We start from the raw sequence: 20,982 nt of genomic DNA on the forward strand, positions 1-20,982 counted from the left end.
TCCATCTCCCTTGGTGTGAGGGCGGCATTGGGTTACAATGAAAAAAGAAAACGTCTGATTTTTTTTGTTTGATAAACTGAACTTTTTCGCACTGATTGTGATCGACTTCGTTCGAGCAAAGTGAGATTCATTTTTCGGTACGTGCGCATTGGAAAACTCGTGCATTTACGTCCTGGTGCCCTTCTTCAGAAATCCTAAGTGCTCGATATGAAAACACTTTTGCTACACCGCGCAGATAAAGAGTAATTTGGATGCACTATAATGCGCTTCCATGTTGTAAAGTTACAGATGGATTACACTCTACATGTAGGTATGATAAATGAGAAAAAGGATGAAAAATATATTTTATATTCATGTTTTTGCATCGAGCAATTTTCTTAATTTTCTTCTCTAATTTAACTGCTCCTCAAAGTCGCTGCTCATATACTTTCTGATGCGCCGAAAAGCCTAGTTGCTTAACAAACTGTGCCACAAATGGTTTCAATTGCAATATTACACAATTTGTTCTTCCTACTTTGTTGTGATGTCACTGCTAAATTGTACGGACTTCCAAGGTTTGGAATATACTTTCATCATGTTTTTCCGATTTGGTTACCTCAAAAGATCTATTAAACAGTATAAGCGAGATACCAGCGCATCATACCATTTAGCGGAAATGCTAAGTAGCATCACTTTGGGCGCTTTACTAAAAACGATCAAAGCCAACGGAATCCACACATCGAACTCGTATATTGGTCTTGCGTTCAGTTAAAGTTAGCTATTGCACGAATGGCAGGACCTTACCCAACTGCCAACGAACGGGGCAAACGAATTATCTATTCCAATATTGTTGGGATATACACGCTCGTCGCTCAATGTACCGTTTAATCTGATGCACTACACTATACATTTATTTCAAGCAACAACCTCTCACACGAAATGCGACAAAATTCGAACTAGTGATCATCGTACATAGCACGAACCATTCGTTCTTCTCCTGAACGGAGTTCATTCTACAGGCTACTGCAGTGATACAATTCTAAACGCCTCTAAAGTCTTCCCGATTGGTAAAATTATTGATTTCAGTTTGTTCCCATTTCGAAATTGTTGACTTGGTGGGAGAGGGTTTTGATTTTCCTGTTCACTACATGGTGGAGGTATTTTGTGAGATTTTTTTGCTTCCATTGGCCCACTCGTTAATGTAGCGCTTTACTCGGCTGCCAAAAACCGATCCCTTTTTCTCACTGAGGGAGTATTTTAAAAGGGGGTTGGTTGGCTATCTCTACATAAAGATGAGCAACTGTGTAAGAAAGTAAGGTTGAAAATGTGTAAAGGTGCTCTACTATTATTACTACTATTATTTGAGCTGCGGCTAGTTTTGATTACGATTCGCGAATTTCTGGAGCCGGAATGGTTTCGTTTCTACTCCGTGTACCTCTCTATGCTTGTTCGATGATCGTTTGTTTTCGATGATCTTCTGTTTGCAGGTGATCCTTTTCAGTACGCTTAGCCCCAAGGAATGTTTGTGTTTATACGTATTTCCTTCACGGCACGTTTCCATTCTTCTTACAGTGGTGTGGTGTTGCAAAATAAGCTGCCGTTGGCAATTTAGACGGTTTCGTACTGGCGCCGGAATGAACCATACAGACAACAGGCCAAGAGGACGGCGATGAGCTGAAACGAAAACGGGAAAGAAAAATGCAAAACTGTCTCACTTTTCCGCATGAAGTTGCCACAAGCCACTGTCCCATGTCCATCATCCTTAACATCATTCCTACTGATACACCGAAGTGTATTCAGAGTTCGTATGAAATTTGAAAGTGAAATGTTTGCCAACCACAAAACGTGAGCTTTCACGAGCACGCTCCAGTTGCTCCACAACTTCTGGAATCATCGGTCTGATATACAACAATTGCATTTAAAAGCCATCCTTATTAGCATAAGCAGCATTCGCATTTTTAAAAGTTGTGGTTTTGGACATTCAGAAACCAAAATGCAAACTGACTGACTGTCCAATTCTCGGAAGGGCGACAGAGAACACGGACACACGCACACATACACATCCCGACGGATTGTGTATTTAAATTTCGAGTGAGGTTTTGCCGCCTGTGTCTGACCCTTAAAACTGCTTTTAATTTCAGATGGAAATGGTCGAAAATTCCTCGGTTTGCGGTACCTTTATGGTTTATAGTACCTCGACGATTTGTTTGAAATTAATTAACAAACGGTCCCGGTTTGGGGAATTAATTGTTCTGTTACGGCCGGAAACCGAAACCATGGAAACCACATCCAAGTTTTCGCAGTCCGGCTCCAACTGATTGTTTCTTGCGTAAGCCAACTAACCTGAACGATAGCAAGCCCAATGCCGATGCCGGCCAAAATCAACGATTTGGAACCGAGGAAATTGGAGAGCTTCGAAAAGCAGCCCTCAGTCGAGGCGTGCTCTCTAGTACACTTGTTCACCCCGACCGGCATCCGGTGGCAGCAGGCTCGCGGTACGGTGTCGTTCTTATAGATCGGTTCCCAATCTTCAGGGCCTTTGATGCCGCAGCACTGCATCTCCGACTGCACCAGATTCCACGCTTCCTGGGCGCCCTTATCGGTGGCGTAACTGTCGAGCGTTTTGTTGAAGCCCTTCTCAAGGATGCCGCTCAGCTCCTCGTGCTTATAGTATCCAGCGACGCCGATACCGATTTCGGCCAAGAACACCAACCCGAGGAAGATCGAAAACTGTAACGAACGAAAGAACGAAGGTTTGAAGAAAAGATACATTTTACAGCCCAACGCAACATAACAGACCGTTATTATCATGCAAGGACTCTCCTTGGCAGCGCCACAACATCCGAAGCATGCCACCACGAAGATGATGGAGCCAATCACGATCAGCACTATCGGAGCAGTCCAGAAGCTCTCCCCTGGGAAAGAGAAACGCAAAGGGCAACATTAGAAAAACAATTCGAACTCGGCACAGCGCTTTTCGGTGCCCCTTTCGGAGACATTAGCCGCCCGAGCGAGGTGGTCAATATTTACCGACAAAGTTCGAGTAATGGTAGTAGTAAGACTGTATGACCGCGCCTGTTACAATCACCACCAGTCCGGTGATCTGCGGGAGACCAGGAAAAAAATAGATCGGTCAGGTTGAACAAACACAGGGGACAAAACCAATCAGCATTGATGGGCCGTGAGGACAAACACAATGAATTTAATTGCAATATTCCATGGAGTTCCGCCATTCCGAGGAAGGATTTATTTTTTTATATTTGCCGCGGAAACCGTGAAGTTCAGCCGCGAACGAATGGTGACCTAAATTAGTTTGTTCATTACACTAACGACATTTGCAAGGTTGAACCGAAGAACACGTTCGTCCGAATAGATAGTTTAGGCAGATAGTTTAGACTGGATAGAACGGTAACTGGCTACGTGCTTTGGATGGTTGGGTTTGTAGTTTGCTGTGTTTATCGGAAAAGAACGTCGTCCTTCACAATTTTAAAGTTTTGAAAATTCAATCTGTTTAAAAAGTGGACATCCGTTCGACATTAGTGAATATTTTTATGAAGCTTTTTATTTATGCGCTCGGCAACTTGGTAATTTGCGAAACCTTAACACGCTACGCTATTTTTGGTTTCATAGCCTTCGGGAGGTCCCACAAATATATTTATGTTTCGTGAGCTGAGATAACCGTTTGTATCCTTCAATTCAAAACGAAACTTTTGAGAGGCACCTGGTCTATTGATGGTGGTTCTAAAATTGCAATTCCAACGCTTGATACAGACTTCTTAAGGCCCCTGGAATGTTTCGTTTGTAGAAAAGAAAAAAAGCTTCATTTTCATCAATCACAGATGTAATAAATTTCAATTTACTCCTTTTCCATCAGCCAGCGTCCACAGCGTGATATCGCCAGCTCGCGTAAAAGTAAGAAATTTCCTGGGGTTCATGTTGGAGATTCTCTTGTGGTCGGCTAGAAGAATGTTCTTATCGGTTCCAAACCTTTTTTGACAATTGGTGCGTGTGCGTTATTGGAATTTATACATTTTATTTGTTTAATTTTATTTATATATTTTATGAATGTCTGGCCATTTGCAGGCAAATCTTGTTAATGCCCTAATACGGAATCCGTGTTTTTTTAGAATCTCCGAGACTAACTGAGAATTCGTAGCAGACGCAAGGCGACACAACAAGCCATCGACTGCCCAGCAAATCGAGACAGTAATTCGCGGCATCAGCCTCAGAGCGCAGTAGCCGCCAACGAAGATGATTAAAGTGCTGCCACGAAGTCGTTACACGTGCGGCGGGAGCATAATTCTGCACGACACAGACCAAAAACAACGAACAAACAAAGAGAAACGTTTCCAAAGATCCTGCGTCCAGCCGAATCAACATCAATATTGCATGGCACGTCAACTTCTCCAGCTTTCCGTCCACCCAGCGGAATATCCAGCGGACTTCCTTTAGTACGGCTGGTCAGTAAAGAAGGACAGCAAAATGAAAAATGGTACGCAGTGCACCATCAGTTCTTCTTTAAAGCTGGCTGCAGTTGCTTCTTGGGGACTATCGTCCTTCCGGGGGCAGAGTTGCACGGAGGAAAAACTAATTTACTCGCCACAATTAATCAATATTTCATAATGAGAAAATGATCAGCTGCGTCCCGGAGATCCAGCGGACATGGTAGCGGTTCCGAGCGAAACACATTGAAGTCTATCATCGGCTCGAGATTTAATGGGTTTAATGGCAGACAGTTTGCTAGAAAGAGGTGCGATGGGGAAAACTAGGAGGAGGCGTCTAGAGTTTGATAGACAGTTTTGAAATCGATAAAAGAAGTGCTTCGGTAATTAAAATTTCTCTCAGAAGACCCGTTCCGGTGCAGTCTGGTGGTTCGTTGAGTTTTGCACACTATATTCACCGTAGGCTATATGTATTTTGTACACTCCTATAAATGCAATGTTGCAATCTTTATGAAACGTATCTTTGAAGGAAGTGGGTTTGAAATTTCAATTTTTTTCAATTTGTTTGAAGCGTTTTAAAGACTTTCTAAGAAGTTCTAAGACTTTACACAAGCTAAAGTGAGGAGCAGCGGACCACCGTCGCTGGCTTTGAACGCTACTATCATCATGATATGCTGCTTGATGTGAGTAAAACATCACAGTAACATAACGCATCTAGCTTTATCAAGTCATACAGAACGCGATAACGAAGCCAAATTGGTCCACTTTTGAGGTTGTCATTAGATAGTATCCGAACAGTGCTTCCATTCTGCGTGTTTTTTTCGATTTTTAATTTCAGAAGTCATGTACCCACGTTTCCGCGTTTGTTTGATAAGGTCGTTTAGGCTTCTGGCCGAAGAGCTATGTTGCAACATTGGTACAGCAATGAAGCAGTAGTAGTGCTACACAAAACCAGACGGCACACGGTTTCAACATTTGTAATTACCAACTGTTGGAAGGTGCCATTTTCTGCAGTTCAAACTTGTCAGAGTGATTCACAGTTCAATACCAAATTCATTTATATTGAGCAAATCTGGCACAATTTAAAGTACTGCTTATGTCACATAAGCAGATCCTTCAACGAGCTGTCTTCAATTATCGTTCAATTTACCCGTTTGCTTTAAAAATTCTATTGAGATTCTTTTTTATCATTTGCCATCATCGTTCAGATGATGGTAGACTTTGATTTGACCAAGCATAGCCTAACTAATTACGTTGCATGACTCTTCTACGCACTTCAACCAAACATTCGAACTTCACGGCAGCACATCAAATGCTTTGTGCTAACGTCCATATAAACGCACCCGCTGATTTGCCCAATCAAATGACCACCGGACCAGCCATTCCTCAGTCAGTGGTAGTGCATGTGCATAAAATGTGCAACTGCGTGCTCCTTTTACTGGGACGTAATTGAATGCAAATGTATCTAATCATGTTAACAATTTGCAACACATTGAACAGTCACACGCTTGGGATCTGACTAAAGAGGTTATTATAGTAAACGGAATACATTGATTTGTAGAATATATAAATGATGCATATCACGCCAAATAGGTGGTGGATCTCATTTTGTGCATGTTTTGCTCTTTTTACAAAAATGTATTAAACATCAAAAAACGGACACAAAACTCAGTGGACGCGAAGAGAAAAACATTTTCCATCGCGCTGATGGAGCATCACGTGGAAGCGAATGCTGTGCTCGAATAAATCTAGCTTTTGAATTAACATTTTAATTAAATTACTTTTGCCATCACCACACGTGCTTCGGCCCGTCGGCTGTCCATGCATTGCAGCGTGATATGCACTGCGTTTTGGAGATGTAAATTTACATCAAACCACAACCACAAATTTCGCGCAAAGGAGCGCAACGGAATAATCATTCCATTTCCTATAATGCATCCATTGCACGATAGCATATGATTGAGGTCTTTCCGTTATTCGGGCATTTGTTTTGAAAGGAATTTAACAATTCGTAGAGCCTGTGATGTTTTCGGAAGATTATTTAGGCTCCAGAGCTAACCCAAAATTTTCGCAGATAAATGTTTCTACCCAGCGGAGATATTCGACAGCGACATACGAAACCGGCGCATTCTCTATGAAGTTTGCGAAATTCCGGAATCCTGAATAAAAAAGAAACCCTAAACTAACCATTCTCGTATACAGCTGAAACGTAGTGGGCCTATTGGTGGAAACTTTTGAATGTTTAAAAAGATTGGATACAGAATTTGAAATACATTCCACATTCTACCCTTTGAGAGATGTTTTGGGTACGCTCGCAGCAAAAGAAAGGCAATTTTCCACTCCAAACGGAAGCACGGCACACTTTTGGACCCTTTTCAGGCTCATTACGTTTAAGCACCGGTCGGCTGTAGAAAGTCCGTAACGAAGTTCGAAGGCCAGACCTCTTGCATCATGAAAATTCAACAGCCCCCGATCCCGCCGCTGATTGCTCTCGGTAGGCCAATTTACAGTTCCATTTTACACCGTCAAGCCATTGTTAGGTCATGTTCGTTTGGTGCGTTTTTGGAAGCAAGGTGCCCGTTTGTATATGATTGTGCCAAGTTTTGGTGAGCCAGAAAGGGATTAAAATCTATTAAAAGTATAAATTTGAAGCTATCGCATTTCTTCGTACTGGATCTCTCGTGGGCGAGCGTTAAGAATTTTGCTAACAAAATGATGTAATGGGTCAGGTTGGTGCCTGATAACAGCCGAAACATACACAGTTTACTAACTTGAACTGTTTATAGCACAACCAAAGTAAGTGTATTAATTCAATTTGAAACTTGCTCGAAACAATTGCTCCTGAGTTTTATTGAAGAAGATTTTATCGTGTCGAGTTATTCAACTAATCAAAAGAAAACTAAGACAATCTAGCGTAAAACTGATGCATCTATTTTCTATCGTCTTATATCAATCATACAATGTTAACTAAAAATCTTAGCTACAATTAATTAAATCAAACTGCTTTTATGATGCATATTTAAATTAATATCCTTTCACTGGAATCAACTTGAACTTCTCCCTTTTAGCCATCATTAGGGTAAGTTAAATAAATTTCACTTCACCGTTGCCGCTCTTCGATCCCTATGCCAATCGCGTATTTTATTGGCATCTCTTGACAGCACCGGAAGCAAGTGCAGTGATGCAGTCAGGGTAAAGTTTCTACCAAACTGTAGCCTCGCTCCAGTACCCCTCTCAGGCTATCGTTGAAATCAGGGATATACCGCTACCGCCACATAAAATACCACAAATAGCCTTGGGTGTAAAGTTCACTTTGAATACTGTTCGCGGTTAAGATTTGGCGTTCGATGTTGGTTGCTGATAGTCACATCGGCAATCATTCTGCGCTGTCAACACTGCCGACAGTAGTTTCCAGTTATTGAATATGTGCTGAAAGTTTATTGGATCTTTTTAATGAAGCTTACCGCAAACAGGAAATTGAAGAAAAACACCAAATAGCGCACGCACGATATTCCTAACGAAGGCATTATGAGGCTTGCGTGTTGAGTGCTGCAAATAGAAGACAGAATGTACTAAGTTATGATTGAACTTGTTTGGTAGATTGAATACTATTTTAAAATATAAAACATAAAAAATGAAAAACAATAAATTGTATTAAATTGTTCCACTAGCGCGAGGGGCATCATTGGGATAATTCATGCAAAACATGAAACATCAAACGTTTCCCATATCATCTAAAACATGTAACACTTGCGATGGTGGCAGCCCTTATTTTATTTGACTCAAAACTGGAAAAGTTGTTTAACGGAAGTCTTACGTTAACATGCTAACTTCTCCCGGATGTTGATTTTTCACGTGTTTGCGTGCAGTCTGTATGTTTATCGATTTGCTGTTTGAATTTGAGGCACTTCGTATATTTCTTCAACGAAATACATCACAACATGGACCGCAGCTTAAAGGGGATCCGCTTGAAAGGGGAACGCCTGAAACCGGAGAATATTTAGATACTTTAATCGACACTCAATGAAGTGTGGATTAGGCATTCCTTTTTCTTTCGACTCAATGCGGTTTCCCTTCAAATATATTCTAAGAGGGTGTTTCAAATTAAACTTCCAATCAATCGGAACGGAATTCTGTCGTCCTGCACAGAGAAGCTATACTTTCGTTGTCTAATCCAGCACTTTTCTGGTTCTCAATGGTTTGCGAGGGATTTTCAAAGTCAAAGGTAACATTTCGACATACTCCTCATTTTACTTTTAATTAAATTAATCCACCTTCCGTCTTTAACCCTTGACCTAACGGACTTAGCTTGACCCGCACAGGAAGGCAATCTTGAATTACAGAGCGTTAAATAACAGCTCAACCCTACGCTTGAAATCAAGTTGAATAAATTAGACCAAATGTGTGAGGGAAAACGAATTGAACTCAATGGACCAATGGATTACTGAATATTATACCGTTTTTCATGGACAAAAGTTTGAAGGTAATTAGATATTCTTCAGTGCATAAACGTCTATTCGCCAAACCTGCCGTACTTTGAAGCTTCAATCTGTTGAAGCCAATCAGTGTATTTTTGCAAAATTAGCACAATGTCACAGGAAAGCTTGCTTAGGGATGATCAGAAAGTAAATTGATCCTATTCCCGAAAATTCACTTTGACCATCAATAAAACGGATGTTGGCCAAGCGATAAGCGTTCGAAGCCGATGTCCGTCGTTTTTGTCTTGCTACTTTGCGTCGTGTGTCTAAACCCTCGGGCGTCTTGGGTCTAGACCCTCAACCGAGGATATAAATTCAAAACATGTTTTTCTATCCCATTTTCCGGTTGTTTGCCAGGCGCTAAGTAGCAACAAGCGAAAAAGCTAACAAAATCCCAAGACCTAAGAAAATAATTCAAGTTTTTTTTGCTTGCAAGATACTTCCTTAAGATCCCAAGTAATAAAGTAGAGATTATGTTCGGTCAATGGGGAAGTTCATCCCCCAAATGGTGTCACACTCCGGAACGAGGAAAACCCGAAAAGCAAACGAATCCGGTCAACAAACAAAGTAACGATGAGTAAATTTTAATCTGGCCACCAGATTGGTAATCGAAAATCATAGAAAAATGTGACCCAAACTGAAGTGGGACGTAAAATGGGTACTCTCGAAGAGCATAAAGAGTGTGACCCTAACAGAATTTTATTTTCTGCAAACCGTGCATTTCAGCGGTTTGTGGTCTACTGGCGGTAGCTTACAGAAGGCAAATACGGTTGCTGAAGTTATTCGATTTCCACGTATTTTTATTTTCTATATGCGCCGAAACCGTGCACGCCACAACAGGTACTGCTCTTTGTCATTCAAAAAGCCCTCGTAGTTGCCACTGAAGATGACGCTATCATTCTAAGGCTTACTGCTGCCTTCCCATAAAAATCGAAACATAAGACGCGTCTGTTGCAGACGGGTCTTCAAGAGGGACCAAGCCTAGCCAACCCTAAAGCCTAAGGACCATTGTCCTCTTAAAATGATTCCAATAAGGAATAAAAACAGCAAAAATGCCTGTTGCGTAAGGCAGTGCTGAACACAACAAAAGCTATCGAGCCCTGAAGACCGCCCACTACTGCAATTGATGTGATGTCCCCGGTCTTTCTGTTATCGTCAAATATACTGATGATTGATGTGGGGATACTAACTATGCTGTGCTGTTCCCTAGCGCTTTTTATTAACATTTTTTTATCAGAATTGAATGACAATCCTGCGTTCACCTGCGTATCGATCAAAAGGCGCAGACCGTAGTGTGTATACCCTTTCTTTAACAAGCCTGAACGCACGCGTACTTCAAATCACATTTAATCAGGAGATTGAGAATATGAATCAGGATCCTCTGTAAACCGTACAAACAACCAGGCGTCTCCATGCTTCTTGCTTCAAGAAAAATGAACATCATTCATCAAGATCAAATTCTACAGTTAGAAAATATTATACGGTAGATAAGGTTGAAATTTATAATCACACAACTTAGACACGAAGAAAAGGAACGCCAAAACAAGTTGCGGTAATGTGTATTGGTTAACTTGATTTTATTGTACACTGTACCGATTTGCTATAACCTGCTCTTATGTGCATAATGTATAAAGAAATGTTTCACATAAATGTTCACAACAGAAATCTTCGTACTTCGATCTCAGAAAAGAAAAAGAGAGCAGTAAAACAAACAACAAGCAGATTTTCTCTTCTTCTCTATTGCTGCATGCATTCTCACTAGTTGAAGCTTTAACGGAACTCGGGCACAAAGCACCGTTTCCCTTTGCCGTTCCAATCTGATAGGGATTTCCAACGCTTAAATCATCGCATCATTCAAGCGTTGATTTTTTTTTCATTTCCTCAAGTGCATCGAAAAAAGAAAAGCTCTGCACGCCAGTACTGCACGCTGGCAACCAGTTGGCTTAAGTGCGAATAAGAGGGAACTATGAGCTTCGACTCATCTCTTCGACGTGGACTGCAGCGACGAAGCCAAACAATTTGTGCGGTGTGATGCGAAAATGAAATTCGGATCATCATCAAAAGAATGCGAAAGAAAAGCAACCGATGAAGCGTAAAATTGAAAATTTTATAAAACATACCAGGCTGTTTAATAAGTTTTGCGGTTCAAAACGAAAAACACAATTTTATGGTTTGAAACACACTTTATTACACTTTTACACTTGTCGTAGATCGTCTTCAAGGTTTGTACGACCATGTTTAAACTCAGCAAACCATCGTTTTTACTAATTGAAGGCGAAGATTCCTTATATACTTAACAAAACAAAATAAAGTTAGGCTAGTAGCAGTGCCTTCCGTTATTGAACCGCAAAACTTGTTGAACAGCCTGGTATATCGTTCAATAGTGGTGAAATTGAAAACAAAATGGTTCCGAATTTTTTTATTTAAATTTTTGTCTCCTCGAGATGAACCCACATGCCGGGTACCAGTAAAATTCATTCAACTTCGAAAGATGTCGTAGAAGTGGGCTTTGAATGATACGTAAATTGAAAAAACATTTTATTTGTTCCACTAACGTTCTTGAGTTCCATCAGAATGCGACCAATGATTGGAAAAATGTAGGGCATCATGTTGTGCGAATCTTCAACAAAATTCACCACATAAACAGGAACATATTTCAAAAACCTGTAAAGTTGTTGAAAATTTCGAAAAGAACCATTTGTCCAATCATTTCCATAAAAATACATGTCCTCGTGCCTTTGGCGACCGTAAGGGCCAACAACAACCGAATCATTCAAACTAACGAAGCGACCAGAAGCAGAAGAACATCTTCAATAATTCAAACCCAGCCCTACACACCTCATGAATATTCCATTAACCCCGATCGAACGTCAATTGCCCATATCACGGAACCGACAAGCCACACGGCCACGGCGTGCAGGACCTATGCCTTGTCCCGTTTAGTTCGACGAAACAGGACCCCAGATACGTATACATGAAGGACTTGCACATTCATCGATTGGGCACCATTTTCTAATTTAAATCTCCCCGGAGGTGGATTGTCGTTTCCGTGACATTTCCGGTGCGGAACGAAATGGACAACCAACCAGGTGGCACGCCCAAATCGGTAGTAACATCTGCCCGGCAGTGCAGTCACTGGAAGCACCCCAAAACAGAGCGTCCTGAGCGAACCGGTAGCAGGGCCGTGGACCTATTTCGTCTTTTACTACGGGTCGATACATCCTAATGCCCGTGAGCCTCTCGTTTTCACGGATATGCGTTCATGATTTGGATTTTGGTTGTGCCTTACAATTTCCCCCAGGCGTTGTCAGAGAGAGGATCAGCAGAGACCATTTGCCAGCTTCATGCGTCCTGGAAGGTTCGTCCGGAGCAACCACAGCAAGGTTGGCGGCCGCGATGGTCCAAGACGCGGGAAACCAATCGCAGCAAAGTGCTGCCAGCTGTGGTACGTCATCCTGTGATTCGTCCTTAAATTCTCGTTCAGGTTTTTTAAATCTGTTCCAATCCCAGCAATGCTGCTGCTGTTTCGATTGACGGCACTTTATTTGCCGCCTCTCGTCGGCTGATGATTACTATAACATTTACTCTAGGCAAAAGCAGACCATACGTCTGCGTGTGACATCACTCGCGTGGAAAATAAGCAGATGCTAATGATGGGGCAGATATTTGATTGAAAGCTGTATGCCAATTTGATACGGTATTCGGCTAAAAAAATCCAGGTAAGTAATCCTTGCAATGTTATAGTCGGTTCAACAAGTCTTCTTAGTGAGCCAGTGTTATTTGTGCTCATTTAAAGCAAGTGTCTATGCTTTAGTTGGAAATTGGCGAATTTACTTGACTTAAGTTTATAGAATAATAGCACTTTTTACCTTTAAATTATCAAACTCTTCCCTGGGAGTGGAAGAATGAAATATCGAAACATAAGACATCATGCCAGGACACTCTGTGGATGTTCACGCAAAATAACACAAACTATGAACCAACTTTCATCATACTGGAAAGACATCGCGTGACCTAGACAATCGTAGCACCTGCTTCACAAGTTCTACCCCGTCCAGATGTGGTATATGAAACAAACCTAGCGGAAAAGGCACGTTCTTCGACACCATCATTATGTCCTTTCTTTCACCATCTCTTTAGAATGCAATTTGTCAAACATTGACATGTCAGCAAAGTGTGTGGAACCAGTTTTGTTCGTTGTGAGATCGTCAATCGACTCTTCTATACTACGTGCATGAGAGCGCCAACACAAGGGCTGTTTGTCCATGTGACGTAAATCTCTTTTATCCTTTCCGAGAACACAGACTGCGATTCCGACGATGCTACGAAGGACGATGGAGAGGTTATTTTTTATCTATCTTCAAGGCAAGAAGGGGGAACATAAATAATTTATATTCATGTGATTTTCTTTGATGCAATGTAGGAGCATGGTTCATTGCCTTAAACTCAGGAGCTTATTGCGAAGTCCTTGCTGCATAAACCAACTGCTGCTCCTTCATCGAGCAATGCAGTCATCGAGTCGGGATTCTATTGACATACATATTTTTACGACCAAGCGTGCATCACATTTTCCGATAAATTGAAGCAACATTTTATGAACATGAACAAGATCACGACCATGAATACGACCCAATTCGTTCCTCGAAGATTAAAAAACAAGATCACGGCTGAAATCTATCTACTGATTCTACTGATTATGTCACTAGAATACAAATTTAACTTAAATTCAACAGATCAACAAACGTTTGAGAAAACTTTACCGTTATTTATAATGGATTATATGAAAAATTTACGATTTTTTTGAGGGTTTTTTGTTTCACAATTTTCCGTATTGTTTGGTTTCATGATTTTATACAAGGTTTTCATGATTTTATACAATAGTTAAATTTAGTATGTTTTCATTTTGTTCTCTATTGCATACCAGTGGTGTGCGTTGAGATTGGGACTGTTAAAAAGATGGCTGTACCTGTCGATTGGGACTTCCCAGTTTAGCGGTTCATTCATCATTACCTTGTTTTGACATCAGGTAAATGATTTCAGGTAAAAAAAAAAATATTTCGGTTTGCAACCCATCTTTGAAAGGGTTAGACCATGACAACTTTTGTACCTGAAAATGACGTATGGCGGGGATTACTATTTTTCTGCTCCTCTTGAAGAAAACTGCTTCGGAATCGCACCAAATGCTTGTCGGGACTTGTGTTTGGAAGATCGCAGTGCGTTAAGTGGTTTAAAAAAATTCAAAATGGCGATTTTGACTCTACAAAAAAAACCTTGAAGGACTTTAAAAAACGGACTTTCTGGTGGGACAGAAAGGTGTGGTGTTTCACAAGCTCCTAAAACCTGATGCAAACGTTAATTCCGATCGCTACTGACAACAAATGCCCTATTTGAACCATGCATTGATCGAAAACGACCAAAAAGCCGGTCACGTTTTTTTTAATGGAGGCGCCTGGTGGCCCGTGGCAACAAGCACCAGGCGCCCCAACAAACAAAACTGTTTCAGGATACTATCAAATCACTTGGATGGGAGCTGCTATCCCTCCCCGCGTTATTCCCCAGACTTGGCTCTTTCCGAATATAATTCTTTTTCATCGATGAGACACGTATTGGCTGAGCAGCCCTTCGTTTTTCTACGAGGAAGTCGAAATGGGATTACTAATTAGTTTACTTAAAAAGTCGACGAATTCTTTCGTCTGGGAATCCATGATTTAGCAGAGAGATAGGAGAAATGTATAGCTAGCGATGGCACATACTTTGAATAAAATAGAAAATCGCATTAAAATTTTATAAACATTTTGTGTGTGTTAAAAACAGTCCCAATCTCAACGCACACCCCTGGTATGTACCTTAAGCCATTATTTCGCAATTGTGGTCAACCATGTTTAAATATTCGCCGAGTAATCATGATCATTCGAATACCGAAAAGTACTTCAGTAATCTAATTTCATGTTTAATTTGGTCACACGTGATTTAGTATGACTGTGAAATTGTTCATGGTTGCAAATTTGTAAATGGAAACATAATTCTACAATATTTTACCTTTCTCGTTATGGACCAATAATATGATAACATGGTAATGATACTGGAAGTAACACGGGGCATAATTAAAACTTTTTCTCCTGTTCGGGAACAACACCGTTCTGTAGCAAGCATAATGAATAAGCCGTCACCACATCGAGTGCAGTCCATTAGCATTGTGTGAAAAACGATAATTAACAAACACACACTGCACAGTAACAAAAACCAAAATAAATATTGTTTTCATACAGACCCTTCATTTTGCGTGTTGAATGGAGAAATATTGACAAATGCAAATAAATGTGCAAAACAGTCCTGGGCATAGCCTCTTAATGAAAAAAGTTTAATTGCGAACGCGATGACCGATGAGAAAATAAAACCGCTTTAACATATCGGTTCATACACTAGTTCATTTGGAATTGCATACAGCATTTAAAAGACCATGCAATGCGTAATGCAAAGAAATTATTCATCGATATTTTTGCATGGTTTTATGTAAAAGTATGGCATGTAGTTGATACTGTAATGGGCGCCAAATATGGAGCCAATATCGTGGCCAAATAGTAGTTATTGTAGCTTGTATAATTATGAAATCAAATTAAATACGAAATATATTATATATTTATTTACTATACGTACGGGATGCGAAACCAAACAAAGAATAAAAGCAATAATGAAGAAGTGGAGAGGTAAGAATATTAATTGCCAATAACATTGCTAATATGTTACAGTTTTAGGAAAAATATTGTGTAAATCTTTATGATTTAAATTCTTCGCACATTTCCTAATTTCGATGGTGAGCAAAAATGGATATCACCAGCGCGTAGCCTATTTCATTACATTGCTTTACGATTTATTGCCACATCACGAATTACAGTTATTCGCGTGCTTACAAATAAACTCTACCTAACACCTGTGCCAAAGCACCGAAGGCGCCATAAACGACACGTGGTAGAGCAACTGTCCTTTTGTGGTTTCCAAGGATTTGTTCAATCTTTGCTGAACAGAACACGTTGGCATAAACCATCGTTAGAGAAGATCCCTCCTGCTTCATGCAAGGAATGTGTTATGCGTTCAATCCGGACATAACGAGTAAGGAATACTCCACGGAAACGTATAGGTTTTCATCAACGCTTCGCTTCTTTACTAACAATCTTCCATCAGACGCTGGTGGTTGGTCGAGGAGCACAACCAATCAACTGTTGCATTACGTACCGCCGCACGTGCTGGCGGCACATTATTGAGGGCATGCTCCATTTTATTTTTGTTGTTGCTGCTGAAATCAAATATCCGGCCAATGGTACGTTCAAAAGCCAGGAACTGAAGTTGCAGAACGTAAAATAATGGATCTTCCCACTGGGAGAAAGATTTCACAAGATAAGCGTAAGAGCCAACTCCAATGGAGCATTAGGACCAAGAAGCGTTCGTACGTCTGAAAACGGAACCTAGTGTGTATCGGGATTTGATGCGATAGAACTATAATCCGTATTGCGCAGGTCAATTTAAATCGTTACAGCACAACCCATACGAATCGAACTTTAAGGATGTTGCCGGAAGTCTTTTCGAGCACTTGTACGCCCCATTTTTATGTTAGAAAAAGGACACAACAAAATGGTCCAGATAGGAAGCCATCGACAAAGATCGATCGATTGATCGATACCGTTGTTGACCATCTGTGTCTTACCAAGAACTGCAAACGCAGCACTAAATCACATTTATGGTACCAAGCAATGGAAGCTAGTAGTAAACATGCTGTCCCGCACATACCAAAGTAGTTTGTGGAGCAGAAGTATTCAACGTAGGTAAGAGTTAATGGCTTGTATTTTATATGATTTTTATGATTCTTAAATTATGCTTTAAAAGTGTTGTCCTTACCCTGCACAATCGTTTTCGTGTCAAATGATCTTCTATGTTGGAAAGTTCAAAAGCAAGTTAAATTCCGAAACGAGTTGCGTGTTAAAAACTAGAAAAAATAGTGCGAATCGTAAAAAGTGTTATCACAAACAAAAGGACAAACAAACACAACCCATTAGCCATCGGAGACAGCATGCTCAAATCAATTCGCGCCAATATTTGTCGAAGGGGTCATTATCTACGGTCACTGTTTTCCCCATAAAGGCGCACGAGGAGAAAGTACCTCTAGAACCTCGAGTTCAAGCGAAGAATGGCCCAAAGGTCCACAACAACATTCATTGAAAATGATCGGTTCTTCGGGCTTTTGTCAAAAACAATCGTTTAGTGGAAGATTACTTGAAATGGCACCCATTTCAGTTCGATTGCATTCACCGTTCACTAACATTGTCCAACGCTGCACATCTGCAGCTTTCCAACAGTCCCTAACGTTCCCATAGGACGTGCCATCGATGCCGCGCGGTACGGTATTGATTTCGAGGATATTCAAAATCTCATCCTTGGAATCGAAAGCACGTTTCACAATGATGTCACTAAGGGGAAGGAAAACGGAGGATTGAACGCTTGCTGCCAGATTGTGTCATGTCCACCGAACTGCACGAGCGCTGATAAAGGACGCTCTCCGCGCCATTTGAATCATACGGAGGTGTTCCGCGAAACGTTCGATGTTGTGATTTTCACCAAAAAAAATGGGGAAAATATTGCACCTGTAAGGGACTCACTGTCACCGCGGCTTAAAACGTCCCGCAAACCGTGGAACGTACGTCGGGAGTTTTTGGTGAAGGGTTTCATCCTTTTGAAAATGCGATTTGCGCGGAGTGCATAGAGAGAGAGAGAGGGTTGCCAGGCTACAACGGTCACCGTCGAGAGGAAAAACGGTGCTGTTCGCCTGAGCGAAGGGAAATGTCCTCTTTGCAGCACCAGACAACAAAGCGCTGATGGTGGATGGATGCAAACGTAACGACGTGAAACAATTCGCTGGCATGTCTGGCACGTTCCGACGACCAGACTGGAGAAGTGCGTTTCATGGCCACGAGGAAAAAAACGATGCCGCAATTAGAACAAAATTTACAGATTCAATTTAAACATAATTTCACTTTGTTACCGAGTTACTAGTCAGGAAGTGGATGGCAAAACGTCAGGAAACGATAAGAATATTCTGCACTGAGCCCACTCTTTCGGCGAAGCTACCATCCGTCTTCAAAGAAAATTTAATGAAATTAAATGTTTATTCGCAAAGCAAATTTAAAATTCTCACGCAAGCAAGCATGAAACGCAATTCGATGAAGAATTTGAATGCTTTTGAAGGGGCAAAGCCCAAACTTACATGATACTTTGTGGCCCATGGAATTTATTTCAACTTTGTTTGCACAGTGAAATGTTTATTTTTACTTTTACAACGATAATACAATGAACAAATAATACTTTTTGCATAAAGCCACGGTTTTTATGCTGTGCTGTGCGGCTTCTGTACAAAAGCAAAAACGACACTGAAAACCACCGATTTTCAATCGTATGAAAGGATTTTTTGTTTTAATCTTAGAAGAACGGACCGGGCCGTATTTATTAATTTAAGGATTATTTTTTGTTGACTTTTTACCATATACTAGGTGTGTGCGTTGAGAAACGAACTTTTTTAACACACAAAAAAATGTTTATAAGTTTTTTATGCAAATTTCTATTTTATTCGAAGGTCAAATTGACCATTAACGTTTCCATCAGGTTTTAGGAGCTTGTGAAACACCACACCTTTCTGTCCCATCAAAAAGTCCGTTTTTTGGAGTCCTTCGACGCTTTTTTTGTAAAGTCAAAATCGCCATTTTGGAATTTTTTAAACCACTTAAAGCACTGCAATCTTCCAAATACAAGTCTCGACAAGCATTTGGTGCGATTCCGAAGTAGTTTTCTTCAACAGGGGCAGAAAAATAATAATCCCCGCAAAACTTCATTTTCAGGCACAAAAGTTGACATACTTTAACCCTTTCAAAAATGGGTTGCAAAACGAAATATTTTTTTTTTCGACCTGAAATCCATTACCTGATGTCAAAACAAGATAATGATGAATGAACCGCTAAACTGGGAAGTCCCAATCGGCAGGTACAGCCATCTTTTTAAAAGTTCGTTTCTCAACGCACACACCTAGTATATTCAACATTACACTCGTTTTGCCCTAATATTTCATTCCTACGAACCATTCCTACGTTCGAATACAAAACAGAAAGACATATGAGAAAACAGTGAACAAAAAGAAAATAGTGAAACCCACAGAACAGAACAGCGGCACACTAGTGAAACAAAAGGACTATGACTATCAAAAGGATTTCGTCCTTCGGCATGATCGCGATTGCCCCATTTCGCGTACCCGTGGTTCCTTTGTTCGACCCATCACAACCATTACTCCACGCTCCACGAGATGCAGCTGAAAAGGCATCGTTTGCTTCTTAAGGCTTCTCAGAGGCAGCAAGAGATTAGTAATGCATTTTTCAAGCACAACGCAAAGCGCATACTTCTTCAGATTCCGACCGAGGCCAGAGCAAAATCTTATGAATCGCGTTATTTGCCAACAGCTCTTATGTTTTTTGTATTTTCTTTCAGCAAACTTTCGATTGGAGCATGAGCATGTGCTAGGCCAGTTTTACCCAAGAACGACCAAGAAAGACTGAAATCCCTATATTTTATGGCAGGTAGCTGGCAGGATAAATATAGGTCGGATTTCTTTTTCAGCGCAGTTCGCGAGAGAAAATTCGTAAATGCACTGCAAAGTGCACGATCGAGAAATGCAAACAATAAAAAGAACCGCTTCAAAGCGCCACGGCACACAACAATTAGAACTTTTCCATTTCCCGAGCAGAAAACTCATTACCTCAGCCGCCGGGTGGCCGCGGTAAGCTCGTTTGAAAAATGTGTCAGCCGAGCTTCGGTTGCAATGGCCGCAGCTGTTATGCTTCAGCGTTGCTTCCGAGGGAAAAGTGCGCTTCCGTTGCATTCGCTTCCATTCCATCCAGTGGCGCGTTATATTAAACTTTGCGATACAATCAAGTGTTGCATCAGATGGCGGAAGTAAAAAAGAAATACGGCAAAGAACGATGGATGGAAACCCAAAATGTGGCCATTGTGAGCAACGTTGGCCGGCCTAGGAGAATCTCGGTCGCCCTACTCAGTATTGAGATGTACTTCACGCTCATTAGTTCTCTGCTGACGGTCACGAAAATGGCGCCAGGCACGCGAAGGATTCTGCTTGGCAAGAACATGGAAGGAAATCACGAAGCACGACAGGTTTCCTATGAGCAAGGACCCCCGCCGTGTTATCCTCGGCTGAGAGCGCTCTATAAGAAACGACCATTTTTGTGCTGATTAAGCGGGGATTTCAGTTTTTATTCTTGTCCCGATGCAACAGTGCTGCTCTGCTTGAATCTCGTTACTCGACGCCATCTATACATCTCAGCAAAATGCAGCACCACACGGTGTGCTACTCTGCGCCTTCGTTTCACTGGCCAGTCGGCCATTTAGAGAGCTTAAGCGTGTAATAAAAAGGGCTAGTAATTAAAAGGCCACTCGATAAAATGGAAAGGATTTTGCTGCTGAATAAACCGGAACGGAAGTAGTGTGCTGATGCTGCCTCAATGTGTGCACTTAATGAAGATGAATGCTAGTTGATGACTCACCGAGATTAAATGAGTCTTTGAAGTTTATCTTTGCTCCGTTCCAGTGATCTGCAAAAAAAGGGAGAAAAACAGAGCACATATTATTTGATGTAGCTGAATATACAGTTTTGCTTTAAGTAGATCATTCCTCAGGCTGTTTCACGGTCTGTTCGCTATTTTTTTAGGAACGTTTGGGAAACGCCAAACGGCGTCCATGTAATAATTTGAGAAAGGTTTAAAAAAACAAATGTTTTTGTTGGAACACTGTAAGTCTGATTTTAGCTGAAGCTCATAAGCTTGATGAGTCAGGCTCGTTCATTGCAATCTTTGTGTTATTCCGAGTAAAATATAATAAAGACAAACAATGGAACATAGCTAATAATTCCTTATGCAAAATCCACTACCAGCACCATCCGGACCACCACCATTGTTAAAAGCAAGCGGAGAAACTATTCCCAAACCTTTACTTGTACCAACCATCCCCCTCGCATTCATTTTAGATATTTTACA

General features: G+C 41.0%; 1 protein-coding gene across 1 annotated transcript; it reads right to left on the reverse strand.

Annotated features, from left to right (window-relative positions):
* Positions 1-1,454: 1,454 nt before the first annotated feature.
* On the reverse strand, positions 1,455-7,965 carry LOC128272344 (CD63 antigen). The gene is made up of 5 exons (XM_053010136.1): positions 7,886-7,965; positions 3,010-3,082; positions 2,779-2,894; positions 2,323-2,709; positions 1,455-1,653 (listed from the first exon to the last, which is right to left on the reverse strand). Exons 1-5 carry the CDS (start codon positions 7,946-7,948, stop codon positions 1,588-1,590), a joined length of 705 nt encoding a protein of 234 aa, XP_052866096.1. The 5' UTR covers positions 7,949-7,965; the 3' UTR covers positions 1,455-1,587.
* Positions 7,966-20,982: the final 13,017 nt, after the last annotated feature.

Source organism: Anopheles cruzii, chromosome 3 (genome assembly GCF_943734635.1).
Source record: "Anopheles cruzii chromosome 3, idAnoCruzAS_RS32_06, whole genome shotgun sequence".
Lineage (NCBI taxonomy): Eukaryota > Metazoa > Arthropoda > Insecta > Diptera > Culicidae > Anopheles > Anopheles cruzii.

Coding starts and splice junctions, on each gene's coding strand:
- LOC128272344 (XM_053010136.1), bottom strand. CDS start 7,948: ATGCCTTCGTTAGGAATATCGTGCGTGCGCTATTTGGTGTTTTTCTTC. Junction 3,083..7,885: donor TCTTCAATTTCCTGTTTGCG/GTAAGCTTCATT, acceptor GGTCTCCCGCAG/ATCACCGGACTGGTGGTGAT. Junction 2,710..2,778: donor GTCCTTGCATGATAATAACG/GTCTGTTATGTT, acceptor CGTTCGTTACAG/TTTTCGATCTTCCTCGGGTT.